The sequence below is a fragment of the Hyperolius riggenbachi genome, chromosome 5 (genome assembly GCF_040937935.1).
Source record: "Hyperolius riggenbachi isolate aHypRig1 chromosome 5, aHypRig1.pri, whole genome shotgun sequence".
NCBI classification, from domain to species: Eukaryota; Metazoa; Chordata; class Amphibia; order Anura; family Hyperoliidae; genus Hyperolius; species Hyperolius riggenbachi.
Window position 1 is genome coordinate 350,608,445 of NC_090650.1, and position 16,633 is coordinate 350,625,077.

The 16,633-nt window shown below is 42.4% G+C and overlaps 1 protein-coding gene across 1 annotated transcript in view; it reads left to right on the forward strand.

Moving 5' to 3' along the window:
* NKAIN3 (sodium/potassium transporting ATPase interacting 3) overlaps positions 1–16,633 on the forward strand; it is a 736,848-nt gene that overhangs the window by 405,538 nt on the left and 314,677 nt on the right. Inside the window, exon 3 of the mRNA XM_068237437.1 lies at positions 2,449–2,529. Coding sequence (XP_068093538.1) covers positions 2,449–2,529 — 81 coding nt within the window. The remainder of the gene's footprint in view (positions 1–2,448; positions 2,530–16,633) is intronic.

Genomic DNA, 16,633 nt, shown 5'->3' on the forward strand with positions numbered 1-16,633 from the left:
TAAGGCTTGTAAAGCTGTCTGTGATCTAGCAGCCACGCTAAATGCTATAATTATGGAATGAGGATGTTTTGAAGCTGTGAGCGCAGTGTCTTGGTGGAATATCTGGATTACATCTTATGCTTGGTGACTGACGCTGCGATCCAGAGGACTTGTTTGTTAAGTAAAAGGACTTTCTGGGACTATTTTTTTTTATTCATTTTTTATTCATATTTAGTGAGCGCACTGATACATTGTTTGTTTTTCAGTAGTCATAGATAGTTCAGTGATTAGCTAATGCCAAATACATAATTGTTAAAGTACTTGGTTATGTGTCCAGCCTTTGTCCCCTTCCTGTTCATCAGACTTTCTTTTCTATAGCCTGCAATCTTTTCAGAGTGATTTAGTCTGTGCCTTCCCCATTCCCTCCCATCTATGCCTTGAGATGAACTTTAAAGAGACACTGAAGCGAAAAAAAATGATGATATAATGATTTGTATGTGTAATACAGCTAAGAAATAAAACATTAGGAGCAGAGACATAAGTCTAATATTGTATAGATCGATTAAAGATTTCACACCCCTTGATTGAGGTGCAAGGACCCATATACTGTAAGTAAAGCAATCAAATCCAGAAGGTCCGCACACTCACAGAATAAACTTCCAAATTTTTATTCAGACAATGTGACAATGTTCCATTCCAATGACCAACGATTCGTTTCGGGGCCCCGTGGGGTCCCCTTTGTCAAGGCAACACAAATAGAATGGTGACAATTCTATTTGTGTTGCCTTGACAAAGGGGACCCCACGGGGCCCCGAAACGAATCGTTGGTCGTTGGAATGGAACATTGTCACATTGTCTGAATAAAAACTTGGAAGTTTATTCTGTGAGTGTGCGGACCTTCTGGATTTGATAAGTCTAATATTGTTTCCAGTACAGAAAGAGTTAAAGAGAAACCGAGGTGGGGTTCTGACACTGCTATCTGCACACAGAGGCTGGGTCTGCCTATACTGCCCAGCCTCTGTTGCTATACAGATCCACCCTAATGGCCCATACTCACGAGGGACTTTTGTCGCCTCAACACGCGGCGCGCGCGTGTTGCGGCGACAGGTCGCCCGTGAGTATGGGCCGTCGCACACGCGCGCACCCCGAACTGTCGCCCGCCGCTCATGTCGCCATGCGATTGAAACTTTCAATCGCATGGCGACAGTCGCCGCTGCCCCCCCGCCGCAACTGTCGCTAGTCCGCGTGAGTACGCGGACTAGCGACAGCAACCTCCATGTAGGTACATGGAGCTTCCGGCGGGGGGAGGAGGAACGTCAGCGACAGCTTCCGCCTTGCCGCTGGTCCCTCTTCCGCGTGTGTACGCGGAGGGACCTGGCGAGAAGCTGTCGCTGGCCTGTCGCCCACACGCTCACGTGTGCTGGCGACAGGCCACATTTCTCGCCCGTGAGTATGGGCCATAAGTCCCCCCTGCATTCTGCTGGCCCCCATAAATCACAGCCGCGCTGTCGACACGCAGTGGGCTGTGTTTACATCTGCAGCTGTCACTCTCGCCGCTCCCCCGTCTCCTGCATAGCTCCGGTTCCCAATCTGCGGGGAGGGAAGGGATGCGGGTGGGGACTGGAGCTATGCAGGAGGCGGGGGAGCGACGAGACTGACAGTACAGAAGTAAACACAGCCCGCTGCGACACGCTGCTTGTCGACAGCGCGGCTGTGATTTATGGGGCCAGCAGAGCGCAGGGGGAACTTAGAGGGGAACTGTATAGCAACAGAGGCTGGGCAGTATAGGCAGACTCAGCCTCTGTGTGCAGATAGCATTGTCAGAACCTCACCTTGGGTTCTCTTTAAGAAACTCCAGTTGTTATCTATGCAAAAGAGCCATTGAGCTCCACGACTTTCAAAGTCGAAGAGAGTTCTGTCTTCTGAAGCTTATTATCTCAACAGTCAGTCACTGTATTTTATTTTTCTCTGCAGAGAACAGTTCAATAGTTCACTGGCCTGCTCTGTAAAATCATTTAGAGTGGAGTGTAAACTGAGTGGTGTGTAAAAATTAGAGAATGATACGATGTTATAAAAAAAACCACTATATAACAGAAAATAAAAATATGAGAATATTTTATTTGCTACTATACACAACCAATTCATTAAATCATATTTTTTTTCACTTCAGTGTCTCTTTAATGGAAGTGTCTATTTATATGTGTGTCATTCTAAAATGGTATCTATTATTGCAGCACATTATCTGTTTTGAATTAATCAAATAGCTACATATGAACTATATATACATTCTTGGTATCAAAAATGTGTGTGTAGATCATTGAGAACACTTTTACATTGCCATAAATTACTACTGTATTTGGTGATATGCAGTGATGTATATGTACAGTGTAAGTATGTTATTTGATGTTTTAGAAAGCCCATTTAGACATTCCCAGGGTGATATCTGCTTGTTTTTTTTCTTTTATGCAGTATACAGTTTGGACGGCTTTCTGGGTGGCATGGAATGTATTCATTATCTGTTTCTATCTGGAAGTAGGAGGACTCTCTAAAGTAAGTTTTTTAGATTGCATGTCAGATTATTGCTGTGAACAGGCCTTGCTGTACATGCTGTGTTTACAAGTGACACATCTCATTACCCGGCTGTTTACTTACTGACTGTACTTATGTAAAGTGAAAATATCCTTTTGATCAATGTATCTTTTATATGTCATCTGTATGTTAGAAAATATATGACTATCAGGAAATGGCTGCAGAATAAATTTAATATTTCAATACAGAAAATGGCTTTGATTCTTAATGTGGTGGGCTAGTGTGTTATGGTTTTACGTAGAAGTGAGTATGTTGTACTGGTTTAGGGCTCTGCCTCTAACATAGGCATCCTGGGTTAAAATCTCGGCTCTTCCTATTTAACTAAGCAAGGACCTATTCAGTAAGAAGTTCTTGGACAAGACTCTCTAACACTGCTACTGCCTACTGAGTGCACTCTAGTGGCTGCCTCGCAAGGGTCCAACAGGAGAAAACCCTATACAAATATAGGAATTATTACTATTATATTAGTAACCAGCTGGTGGCCCGGCGTTGCCCGTGTATGTATTTGGCCGGTGTTGGCTCTGCCCACTTTTCATAATCCTAACACACAATTACTCAATTACTTAATGACCAAGTTTGTGAGCTTTGTTTTCTTTGGCATCAATAATTTGCATTGAAATAAAATAAATCTGATTGGCTGTGGCTCCACCCCCTTTTCTGAATTTGAACCCCAATCACCCAATGGCCAACTGTACCAGGTACATGTGATTAACAGTGCAATAGGCTTGTGCCATTAACAGTGCCATAATGGCAGCAATTAAATATTCCCCTTGAAAATCAATAGGTGGATTTTGATTAGCTTGTGTAGGCTCCACCCACTTTTCTGAATATTAATTCTAGTCACCCAGTGACCAATTGTGCAAAGCTTGAGAACCCTGCCATTAACAGTGTAAGAATGGCTGCAGTTTCCATTTTCCCAGTGAAATTTGTATTTTTCTCCGCCCACTGATGTCCCAACATTGCTCGGGTATGTATTTGGCTGGTGTTGGATGCGGCCACTTTTTCTAACCCTAACACACAATTACTCAATGACCAAGTTTGTGAGCTTTGCGGTCTTTGGCATCAATAATTTGCATAGCCAGAACTTGGGGAATGGTGCTGTGGGGATGTAGCCAAAATGGGCACTCAGCTATATTATAGCCAGATGCTGGGAGGTTAATTTGGGCACTGCAAGTTGAGGTTGGCACTGGGCTATAGTGTAGGTGAGGGCCACAAATATTGGAGGATACAGAGGAGGAACAGCAAGGGTAAGTTACCTGAACCCTGCCGTTCCACTACTATGTAGTTAAACCCAACTTCTGGGTTAAGTTAGTTTTAGATTCGTAGGAGAGTGTTTATGTAACGATTGTAGAATTCTCTCCGTGATCAGCGCACAGGACGCATGCTGACACTGCGGAAATCCTCCACAAGCGTATAATTTGAGGGAACCCAGCAAAAGGTGCAACGCACCTGTAGAGGGAAATTCCTGTCGGCAGGTGGAGCTGTGGAGTGCAGAGGAACAGCTCCTCTGCCCTGCCACAGACGCCATTATCAAACTGCTCAAAGCCATAAAAATTGTGACAAGACAAACACCTTTAAATACCCCCTTCCTGTATGGGAGGGGCCCCAGAGCGGACCTGAGAGGGAACTTCAATGATAATATGCAAATATGCTCATGTTTCATACACACTGAAAAAAAGTGTAATACCTGAATTAGCTTGTACACCACACCCCCAAGCTGGGATAGATCGATGATCACTTCCAAAAAAGGGAAACACTTTCTTTGTCTTGTCACAATTTTTATGGCTTTGAGCAGTTTGATAAAGGTGTAAACCGAAACAGCAGTCTGTCACTGCTGCCACTTTGGTGCTATTAAAAGAGCTTTGATACAAGACAGCGGTGCCGGTCCTTTCTGTTTTATCTGGACTGCACTTCCCAGGAGGCACTGGGGAGAGACCTTGGGCACGCTGCATACTCTTTTTTGGAAACGGTGCTCCCTCTCTTTTGTTTATCTGCCACAGACGCCAGACAGGAATTGTTCGAAGGGAAGAAACGCAGGGCAAGATAGCCCTGAAAGAGAGAGATCAAAGCGACAGAGGGTATGTGTGTCCACCAATCTAGTCGCCACCCTGCGACGATGAACACACAACCATGAAGATCAGGTGAGAAGGCAATCGCCAGAGATGGCGATTGCTAACAGCGACACAAGACCGAATAAGCACAGATGAGGAATGTATGTATGTCCACCAATCTAGCCGCCAACCTGCGACGGTGGACACACAACAGAGGAAACCAAGTGAGAACGCAATCGCAAGGGAAGCGATTGCGAATGAGAATGAGCACATTTACAGAATGTATGTATGTGCACCAATCTAGTCGCCAACCCGCTACGGTGCACACACAACAGCAGAAACAAAGTAGGAACGCAATCGCGAGAGAGGCGATTGCCAGAGGTGACACAAGGCTTAAACAAGACAGGCCACAAGAGTAGCAAAGGCACAGCAAATCATACAATGAGAAGATAAGGAAAATAACAAACGCTAACTAAACGCGAACACCGCACTCATTCGCAACAGCGAACGCGTTTACAGCGCGGTCTCCGCGTGTTAAGCACAACAGAGACAAGCACACCTAACTAACCACCGACAGACAAACACGAAACAAAGAACGCGAGCGCTTGCTTAGCAGTTACCTCACCGAGCCTACAGCAAGCGTTCGTATCAGACAAGACAGAGAAACGGAAAACAGGAATACGAGAGGAAAGATCCACTGCTCTTTCTGTCAGAGGGAGTGTGATCCGAGCTCAGGAACAAGAAAGCAGATCAGAAGAATCCACAGCCGCTACCGCTAGAGACTAGTGCGATCCAAGCAAGACAAACAGAGGAGATAGCTGGTAGCAACCGCTGCTCCAGCTATACTCCAAGACAGACAGAACGATTTCCTGACGACCACCGTTGGCAACAGGACAATCGCAACAGAGAGGCAATACAGACAAAACAGATAAGCAGGCTAACTGCACTAGAGAAGCTGCCTAGTGCAGTTCCCAGAATTACTCTAACTAACTATAACAATCCAACAGGGAAGGCTGACACTCCAGGAGTGATTTAACAAACCGTTATGACCAGCAAAGGATTGTGGGTGATCCCAACCTTTATACTGCCAGCAGCTAGATGATTTGCATAACCAATGTATGCAAATCCCTCAGCAGCAGAGCAGGTCTGGAACTTGCAAGACAAAGCCAGGTCTCTTATCCAGTGACCTGCATCCCTCAGACACAAGGAATGGTCAAACAGCTGGCTGCCTGTGCAGCCAGCTGAGCGGATCATTACAGTTTAGTGTTAGGAGTAGAGGAGGAGGGTAGTGTTAGGCGTAGGTAAAGGCTGGTTAGCATTAGAAGAAGGTGGTGGAAGGTTAGTGTGAAAAATACTGTAGGGTAGTGAAGGCCACAGTACAATATCGGTAAAATTACTGATATTCTACTATTAGTAATACCAGATCCCCCAATTCCTGTGTGGCTTTTTGAAATGTATGGAACTGGAGTATCTGTGGAAACCCACATCTGTGGGCATCACGGTGGCATAGTGGTTAGAGCTCTTGCCTTGCAGCACTGGGGTCCTGGTTCAAATCCCATCCAGGGTACTATCTCCAATTAGTTTGTATATGTTCTCCACATGGCTGCATGGGTTTCCTCTGGGCACTCCAGTTTCCTCCAAAATCCCCAAAACATATGGATAAGTTAATTGGCTTCCCCTAAATTGGCCATAGACTACGAAACATACACTATACAATACATACATACAGTAGACACAGAACTATGGTAGGGATTAGACTGTGAGCCCCTCCGAGGGACAGTTAAGTGACAGTATACTCTGCGGAAGATATCGGCACTACATAAATACTAAATAATAATAAAACCCATTAGGGAGCCTTGCCTAAAGACTCCTTAATGTTTTAAATACTGGCTTGAGACGGTATTTGATCCCTGGTCAAGGGCTCAAATCCTACATCAAAGGTTTTAATAATAAAACGCAAGCAACCAAAGAGAGACTATGGAAACTCTATGCGGAGATTGTCCTGGTGGTGACTGCAGCACTTCTCAGCAAGACCGCTAACCACATACTGACCTATCAGACGTCCACCATGCCTTCCAAGCATTTTCATGAGATTTGCAGCAGATATAGTCCACTAATCATGTTTTTCTCCCTCTCACAACTAGTATTACATTAGTATTCTCAGGTCATGACTATCTTGTAGCTCAGAGCATCTCATATTCAGAAAAGTAGGTTGATGGCTTAATGTCTGCATATAACAAAACAAAGATGAGTTACTGCTGTATAAATTACATTTCCTTTTCAATTCATTTGTTTGACAACATATACATTAGAGCTGACAAGACTTTGTAGTTTAGAGATGCTGTTGTTCTGTTGCTTTGTCATTTTGTTGTTCTAGATAAGCAAATGGAGTGTAGCTATGTTCTGAAACGCTGAAGTTCACATGGTCATCATTTATAGTAACATAAATCAGTGCAAGAACCTACATAAAATGACTTGGTAGCTGGAATAAAGTAATATTGTTAAACGTTTTAGTTTCATGTTTTTATTATGATACCTTTTTGATCTTTATGTTTCCACTATTTTCAGGTGGGAAAAGATGTGAGGATAATAAAGTTGTATGAGAATGCATCGGAAGAACTAGACCTGTAGGCCATTTCCTTTGTGAATTTGTTTTTGCTACATAAAAGACAATTGTATTTTTCAAAGCTGGATGCTCGTCATAAGTGTTGGTGTTCAAGTTTCGGGATATCAAATTCTAAACATCCAAATTCTACCGAACACCACATTTCAACACCAATCAGTGCCAAATTTGGGTGTTCAAAATTCTATATCCTGAATTTCAACATCATCACTAGTAGTCATAACTTTTATCTTTTGTAAATAATGTAGAAAAGAGTTATAAGCGATGCTCAGTATTTATTCCATTTGGGGGGGGGGGGGGAATCTAGTTTCCTCTTCTGACAGGAAGTGAAGTAAATCTTGTTGACAGTAATCAAAAGCATTTTTTATAGAGGGAAATGAAGCAAGTGTTGTCTGGTCTCTTCTGGTCTGGAAGATAATAAGGAAACATTTAGTAAAAATAAACAAAGTTACAGTAGGTAAAACCCCTTTAGTGACTATATGCAGTATGTACAGGGTACTACAGTAACTTTTGGTATTTAACCCAAAATACCACCAGCACCTATATCTGGAGTGTTTTGATATCCAGAGCTTGGCTATTTAGTAGCCGAGCGTCAGCTCCTATTAACTTACCTGAATCCAATGTCACGCCAGATGCATATTGTCTTTGTACCCGTCGCCCAATTTACTGTCGCCGGCAGCCATACAATTCAACTGATTTGTAGTCAGTCTACCTTCATGGCAGAATACTGCAGAGTGGACCATACGTTTATAAGCTTGGCTTTGGCAAATGTATGCCTATAAATATGGGACAGAGTAGGTGTAGAACGCAGCAGCCAAGGGTACCTCTGTTGGCTTATAAGGGGAGGGCGACAGTAGAAGTCAGATTTTCTAATAAACACAAGGTTGCCACCTGATCTATCTGAAAATATTCAGGTTATGCTGCGATGGTATCTATAAGGGATGGTCAGAAATGCCCATTCTTCCATGGAAAAATTCCAATTTCCGGCAATGCCAATTTTCAATTTCCCAGGAGTATTTTATTTGTCATTTTTTGCATCAGAGAATGCACAAAAATTACAAAATAAAAATTCGGAAATATGTAAATTAGAAATTGGAAAAACAAAATCTTGCGATTGGTCTAAAATTACCACGATAATCTGATTACTGCAAAAATGAAAAAAACCCTGCATTCTCTGATTGGTCCAATGCTTCCAAGTTCTGTGATTGGGTTAAAATTACAGAGTTGCAGTAAATCGGATTTCCGCGGAATTCCGATTTCCATTTTCCGATTTCCTATCGGAAATGCAGAAATTTCAATTCTTGTCTCTTGTACCCGCCATGTGCAGTCTAATGAAGTCCAATGCCTTCCTCAATGGTTGCTGTAGAAGTCCAAAACAATCCGACAAGAGAGGATCAATCACTCGTTGAATTAGATCAAAGGGTTCAGCTGTATTTGTGATGTTGCCTCGACTCTTGCATGTTTACCATACAGCCCTAGATGTGGACCAGCAAAAGGCCTGTCGTTGATATCTGGCATTCTATGATGGTTAGAGATCTATCTGAATTTTCTATATGAGTTACATGACCTCATCCATCCATTACTATCTGTGACTCTGCAGGTGAATTCACGCATTCGCCCAAGCCACAGACTGCTCATTGCTATACATAAAAATCATGTTTTTTGTGCATGGAAAATGCAGACAGGGTCTCTGTGAAATCAATGGCTGTCAAACTGAATAAAGTCTGAATAATATGCATGAATTATTTACGAGATGGTTAAGTTGTAAAAGTCAGGTTATCCTTGCAGGGAGACGCTTTGTCCCTTGTCAGCAATCTGCTGAGTTTTTCAAGACAGCAGGGTGCAATTTACACAAAGAATTAGCAATTTTCCTACACCGCTGCCTCTTTTTTTTTACATTCCAGGTGTTAGAATGACATTTTACATAATGGGTTATTTTATGCTAGCGAAAGTGTAAAAAATATTTATTCAGTACTGTTAAAGAGGAACTCCTGAAACTCTTTTTCTTTTTTTGTACAGAGTGCAGTTGATTTGTTTTTATTTTTGTCACAGACTCCCATGGGGGAGGCACCCAGAGGCATAGCACTAGGGATGCTGAGGTTGCAACAGCTCCAGGGCCCCTGGACCAGAAGGGCCCACTAAGGTCCCTCGTTCATGCATCTTATTAGCTTTTAATTGGTGCTATGCTGGTAATGATCACTTCCATTTTTGCTTTGAATAGTGGTAATCATTAACCACTTCACCCCCAAGGGTATTTAACGGACCAGAGCAATTTTCATGTGCCAGCGCTCCTCCCTTTCATTCGCCAATAACTTTATCACTACTTATCACACCAAAATGATATATATACCTTGTTTTTTGCCACAAATTAGCCTTTTTGGGGTTATATTTGTTTTCAGTAATTACTTTATTTTCTATTCAATTTAATGGGAAAACTTGGGGACAAATGAAAAAAATACACAATTTCTCAGATTCCGACCCCTATAGTTTGAAAATAAACAATGCTACTGCAAATAAAATCCACACATTTTATTTGCCCATTTGTCCAGGTTATAACAACATTTATATTATGTCTGTAGTATAATGTATGGTGACAATATATTATTTTGAAATAAAGGTGTATTTGTTCTGTCTTGAGTTTTTTTTTTGTACTGGATCAATAATAGCAAGCCTTTATTTGAAAAAATAACAGCAATATACTCTCATTCCATACATAGTAAAAAAAAGTGGAGTACGTACTTAACGTAACTATTTATGTATTTTTTTTTAAATACAGTCATTTTCTTTTTTTACAAGTGTTTTATTTTGGTAACTGGGGGAGGGGGGGGGGAGAGGGGAAGGAGGCATTAATTTATTTTTATTTAATGTAAAAAGTGTAAAATGTAGTGTAAAATGTGTATTTTTTCCGCATTATTTTTACCTCTAGATGTCGCCACACTCACTAGTCTGTGTGCTTTGAACAAGCACACAGACAGTGTTGTTACAGAAAAGATAATTGGCTTTTTGTTGAAGCCATGATCTTTCCCTTACAGGCACTTTGATTGGTTCAGTGAACACTTGATTCCTTTAACCAATCGTGTCTCTCTGAGTTCTGACAGGTCCATAAAGCAGGTGCGCATATGCAGGGCAGTGTTGGCAAATCTTTTAAAAAGGAAGGTAAAATGGAAGGTAAGAAATCAGAGTCTAACATTGGCACTGCAGCAACAGCGAAGGGCTGCAACTGTGTTATCCAGGTCCGGACAGTTATCCGATCTATGCACACTCTAGCTTAAAAGATTCAATTGCATACCTTAAAGGAAAAGGCCATTGGTAGGCACTGCAAGCATAAACGATATATTCCAATCTTAAACAGGAACTTCAGCCTAAACAAACATACTGTCATTACGTTACATTAGTTATGTTAATTAAAATAGATAGGTAATATATTCTCTTACCCACCCTGTTTTAAAAGAACAGGCAAATGTTTGATTTCATGAGTGCAGCCATCTTTTGGGTTGAAAGGAGGTGACAGGGAGCATGAGACACAGTTCCAACTGTCCTGTGTGCTGATCACCCCTCCCAGGTGCTAGGCAACGTGAATAACAACATAGGAAATCCCATCATGCTTTGCACAGCATCAGGGAAAAAAAGCCCGGGCAGCTTTCTTTGATGGGTGGAGCTTAGCTAAAAATACAGCTAAAAATTATGCTTTGGTAAGAAAAACAAAGTTCTGATGCTGTGAAACTGTTAGAGAAACACCAAGCTTTTTCAGTTCTGCAGAGTAGATTTTTAGTCCGGAGGTTCACTTTAAAGTGCAATCAGCAACATTCCAGATATTAACGCGTGCAGCAAAAGAGTTTACTGGTGCACATACCAGGCCTGGTGCACAGTTCAGTGGGTTGTCAGGAGGACCGGTATGTGCACCACTAAACTGTTTTGCTGCACGTGTTAGTACCTGGAATGTTGCTGATTGCACTTTAAAATTGGAATAAACCGTTTATGCTTGCAGTGCCGACCAATGTCCTTTTCCTTCAAGGTATGTGAATGTTTTAAATTGTCTGTTGGTCTGTTAAGAGGGACATTTTAAAACAACACATGGTCCAGTGGTGGCTAACAAACTGTTCCCCTCCTTGCACCTATCATACTGTGGATGTCCTTGGTGGGTTTTTGTTGCGCCATATGAATTGTTATGTATAGAATACTTGGGGGCCCAATGTAAAATTTTCACTGCTCCAACGCTCCTTAGCTAAGCCACTGGAGGTATTCCTGATTTCCTGTTATTGTGACAGTTGCCAAAGGAAGAAAGTTGGGTGAATCCCCAAATTTTACAGTTTTTACCATATTGGAATTGGGAGAGATCGAATTTTGGAGATGGGCTAATAGTTCAGTAAACGTCACATGTATAATTTGGATTCAGGCTATTAGCACTTAAAATGCATTCTGTTACAAAGATCTAGTGCTTGGTGATTACACAGTAACTGTCACTCTGCCATACACTTTGCCTATGCCCAAGTTATAGACCTGACATTGGCAAGCCTGCATTGGTTCAATTGCAATGCTACAAAACCATGCACTAAACTACCTGCTGCCCCTTTCCAACATTTAATGATGTGATATGTTTCATATACAGCAACAAAAATGCCTGAAGCACAAGACAGTATAATTTGAATAAATCAGGTTTTAAGATATGGGGCCTGATTCACAAAGCGGTGCTAACAGTTAGCACGCTGGTGAAAGGCCCTTTATCACGCCTAAACTCAGTTTAGGCATGATAAGTTTAGGCATGATAAGTTTAGGTGTGATAAGTTTAGGTGTGATAAGTTTAGGTGGGATAAGTTTAGGCATGATACGTTTAAGCACCAACTGCGTTAGCACCGCAGTGCACAGCTGGTCAAAAGTTTTGCGCTAGCAAAGTCTGGTGCACTTCGCATAGAGTTTAATGGCGCTGCTTTGCGTGCGGGACTATGCACGCTATCTACACTTATCTAAACTTATCACGCCTAAACTTATCACACCTAAACTTATCACGCCTAAACTGGCTTTTCACCAGCGTGGTGCAATGGTTATCATGCCTAAAGTCTCTAATAGAGTTGGGCCAAACCTCCGATTTTAGGTTCGCGAACCGGGTTCGCGAACTTTCGCGGAACGTTCGGTTCGCGTTAAAGTTCGCGAACCGCAATAGACTTCAATGGGGATGCGAACTTTGAAAAAAAAAATAATTATGCTGGCCACAAAAGTGATGGAAAAGATGTTTCAAGGGGTCTAACACCTGGAGGGGGGCATGGCGGAGTGGGATACACGCCAAAAGTCCCCGGGAAAAATCTGGATTTGACGCAAAGCAGCGTTTTAAGGGCAGAAATCACATTGAATGCTAAATGACAGGCCTAAAGTGCTTTAAAACATCTTGCATGTGTATACATCAATCAGGTAGTGTAATTAAGGTACTGCTTCACACTGACACACCAGCGTGTTCACTAAACAGGTATACAGTGGCGGGTCCACTGAACAGAACAGGTGTACAGTGGCGGGTCCACTGAACAGAACAGGTATACAGTGGCGGGTCCACTGAACAGAACAGGTATACAGTGGCGGGTTCACAGAACAGGTATACAGTGGCGGGTCCACTGAACAGAACAGGTATACAGTGGCGGGTTCACAGAACAGGTATGCAGTGGCAGGATCACTGAACACAATAGGTATGCAGTGGCGTGTTCACTAAACAGGTATACAGTGGCGGGTCCACTGAACAGAACAGGTATACAGTGGCGGGTTCACTGAACAGGTATACAGTGGCGGGTCCACTGAACAGAACAGGTATACAGTGGCGGGTTCACAGAACAGGTATGCAGTGGCAGGTTCACTGAACACAACAGGTATGCAGTGGCGGGTTCACTGAACAGGTATACAGTGGCGGGTCCACTGAACAGAACAGGTATACAGTGGCGGGTCCACTGAACAGAACAGGTATACAGTGGCGGGTCCACTGAACAGAACAGGTATACAGTGGCGGGTTCACAGAACAGGTATACAGTGGCGGGTCCACTGAACAGAACAGGTATACAGTGGCGGGTTCACAGAACAGGTATGCAGTGGCAGGATCACTGAACAGGTATGCAGTGGCAGGATCACTGAACAGGTATGGAGTGGCAGGATTACAGTACAGGTATGCAGTGGGCTGAGGGCTCACTGAACAGAACAGGTATGCAGTGGCAGGATCACTGAACAGGTATGGAGTGGCAGGATCACAGTACAGGTATGCAGTGGGCTGAGGGCTCACTGAACAGAACAGGTATGCAGTGGCAGGATCACTGAACAGGTATGCAGTGGCAGGATCACAGTACAGGTATGCAGTGGACTGAGGGCTCACTGAACAGAACAGGTATGCAGCCAGGAAGAAGTTAAGCCTAACTAATCTTTCCCTATATGAGAGACTGCAGCAGCTCGCCCTACTCTCACTAATGCAGGCACACGAGTGGCCGTAATGGCCGCCGCTGCCTGCCTTACATAAGGGGGGGTGGGGCTCCAGGGGCTAGTGTAGCCTAATTGGCTACACTGGGCCTGCTGACTGATGTAGAGGGTCAAAGTTGACCCTCAGTGCATTATGGGGCGAACCGAACTTCTTCCGCAAAAGGTTCGCGTGCGGTACCCGCACGCGAACCACCTACGTTCGCCGGCGAACCGTTCGGCCCAACTCTAGTCTCTAACTGGGTTAGCACCGCTTTGTGAATCGAGCCCATTGATTTATACCATGCATGTAATCTAAACCAATTGTATATGCAATTAACCTCTAAGAATTAACTGTAAAAAGAAAATAAAAAGGAAGGAATAATTCACAGTACATATGGTTTTAGCAATATTATAGAGCCTTATTCAATTAACATTTTCTAAATGTTTTTCTCCTATTTGATATATTTTCACCTTGGCAATAAATGAAAGAAGTTTCATGAAAACTGATGCAAAAGTGGAGCGGTTGCACTGAGTAACCTGGTCACTGCTTTACTTTTACGCCACATTTCTTTGCACTCGCCTTGACAAATCAGTCCCAATAATGAAGTTTGTGAATTCCCCCTTGGTTCTCCAGTTTACTCCCAGATTTAAAAAAACTAACTAGAAGGTTAGTGCGCTTCTCAAAAGGATGTCCCTAAAGTGTGGTAGTAACATATGTAGTAACATTAGATTGGAAACTTGTTTAGGGAAGAGGAGTGAATTATTCAGCATATTCTGTAGAGTGGTCATGGTGTGATGCGAATAAGGGAAATAAACATATAAGTAAATATAGAAAATATTCTCATACAAATACAATTTTCAGTTATCTTAAATTAAACCTAAGCAAAATCTGTGTTATCTTATATAGAATATATGTTAATACAGAACACAGCTATACAGTATATATTAGATATCATATGGAATCTGAAAATTCTACTTACTTCATTGATTATTTTGCAGAACCCACCATTGTATGGTTAGCAGTTAGAATTGTGTTACAAAATGTTTGCAATTTGCATAACTAGCAACTAGTGACAATAAAACAATTATTGTTAAATCCATGTCACAAGCCTGAACAGAGGAACATGAAATGGTCACAATTTGCAGCTAAACTTATACAGAGACCAGGAATAAGGTGCAATAAAAGTTTTTATAGTCAAGGCTCTCTGGGTGCAAAACGTGCATACAAACATAAATGCAAAAAACATGCAATCACTCAATGCACAATGTATTCAAAGAACCATCAACCAACGTAATACAGTGTGCACACAGATCCCAGTAGCTGACTACTAACTAATATACACAAAATATACAACAGGCAGCAGTACAGGAAGGAAAAGACAAGCTCAAGGTCAGGACAGAATACAAGGTTCAGCAGCAGACTATCAAATACAGGTTTAGTGCAAGGGAGCAAGCATAAGCAGAGTCAAGGCAAGATATAGGTTCGAAAACAAGATAAACAGATCAGGATCAGGTAACAGGAACAGGAGTGTCCATTGAAAAATCAAAGTTCTGGTAACTATCAGGAGGAAGAGGGAGTTCTTAAAATTGGTGGTGTTTCTGCAACAGGTACTCCTGAACCATCCACAGGCCATAACGGGAACTGAAAGTCCTTGTACACAGAAAAAAAAGCCACCTGCTGGTGGATGGCAGAAGTTAAAGAGACTCTGTAACAAATTTTTCAGCCTTAGTTCTTCTATCCTATAAGTTCCTATGCCTGTTCTAATCTGCTCTGGCTTAATGCAGTCTTTCCTAACTGCACTGTCTCTGTAATAAATCAATGTATCTTTCCTCTGTCCTGTTTGTCGGGCTAAAGCTTGATTGTGTGGAATGTGCAGGGCTGCTTGTGATTGGTAGAAGCGATACACACCCTCTGCAGGCCCCCTGCATACTCTGAATGACTCACACACTATGCTTAGCTGAGCCTATTAGGAGCTGGTTAGTTTGTTTGTAAACACTGCCTAAAACTGTTAATTACAAGCCAGGATTGCAGCAGAGAGTGGCAGAAACAGCACAGAGGGGCACAGGAGAAAATAATGAATAGAATGGTATGCTTTTTATCGTAAGAATATTAGAGTACAGATTCTCTTTAAGGATTGTCCAACTCCATACTACCACCAACAGGCAGTACATGACTCCTGACAATCGATGTCATTGTGAAATTGGACTTTATATTGAACCATAGAGCTGAGAACAATTTAAATTCACTATTGAATTGGTAAAATAGTACAGATGTGATTAAGTCCCATGTGAAAGTCCATAATTCCATCACCTTACCTGGGTTGACAAATACTCTTCGTTCTACTGCCAACATCTGATATATAAACAAAAACTAGTGTTGATTTATATAGTACTAAGTAAAGACAACCTGTATGCATAGTCATTACGTCCAGCAGATTGCACAGTTATGCACCATGTCACAGAATATCTGGAGTGAGACATGGACGTGAGTGACAAGGGCTACCCCCTCTACCAAGACAGCTCTCCCCCAGCCCCCAAGATCTTTTGATAAGTGATCTCAATGTTTAGTATTTATTCCAGTGATGCAGCTGGGGATTAGGGTCACTGAATGGCCAGACCTAATTAAACATCTCTCAATAATTGCTCTTTATTCTCTGTACTATTTGCAGCAAGAGAAGCTCCTGTTTACATTTCTTAGCTAGAAGCTGGTACAGAGAATTCAAGGATCACAGCACAGCTAATGGAGGCAGCCTGGTGGTACTCTAAGGCACTCTTTGAGCAATTCTGTAATAAATTATTTAAATGTAAATGAGTGATTAGGCTGCATGCTGATGCAGTCTTACCACCAGTTCTAATAGGTTTATCTGATGGGGGCTCTTATGGCAGGTCCCTGAAATTGGGACTTCACTTCAGCCTTGCCTACATGTTCTCTGACCCTTGCAGTGGAGTTCTTGATCTGAAAAGA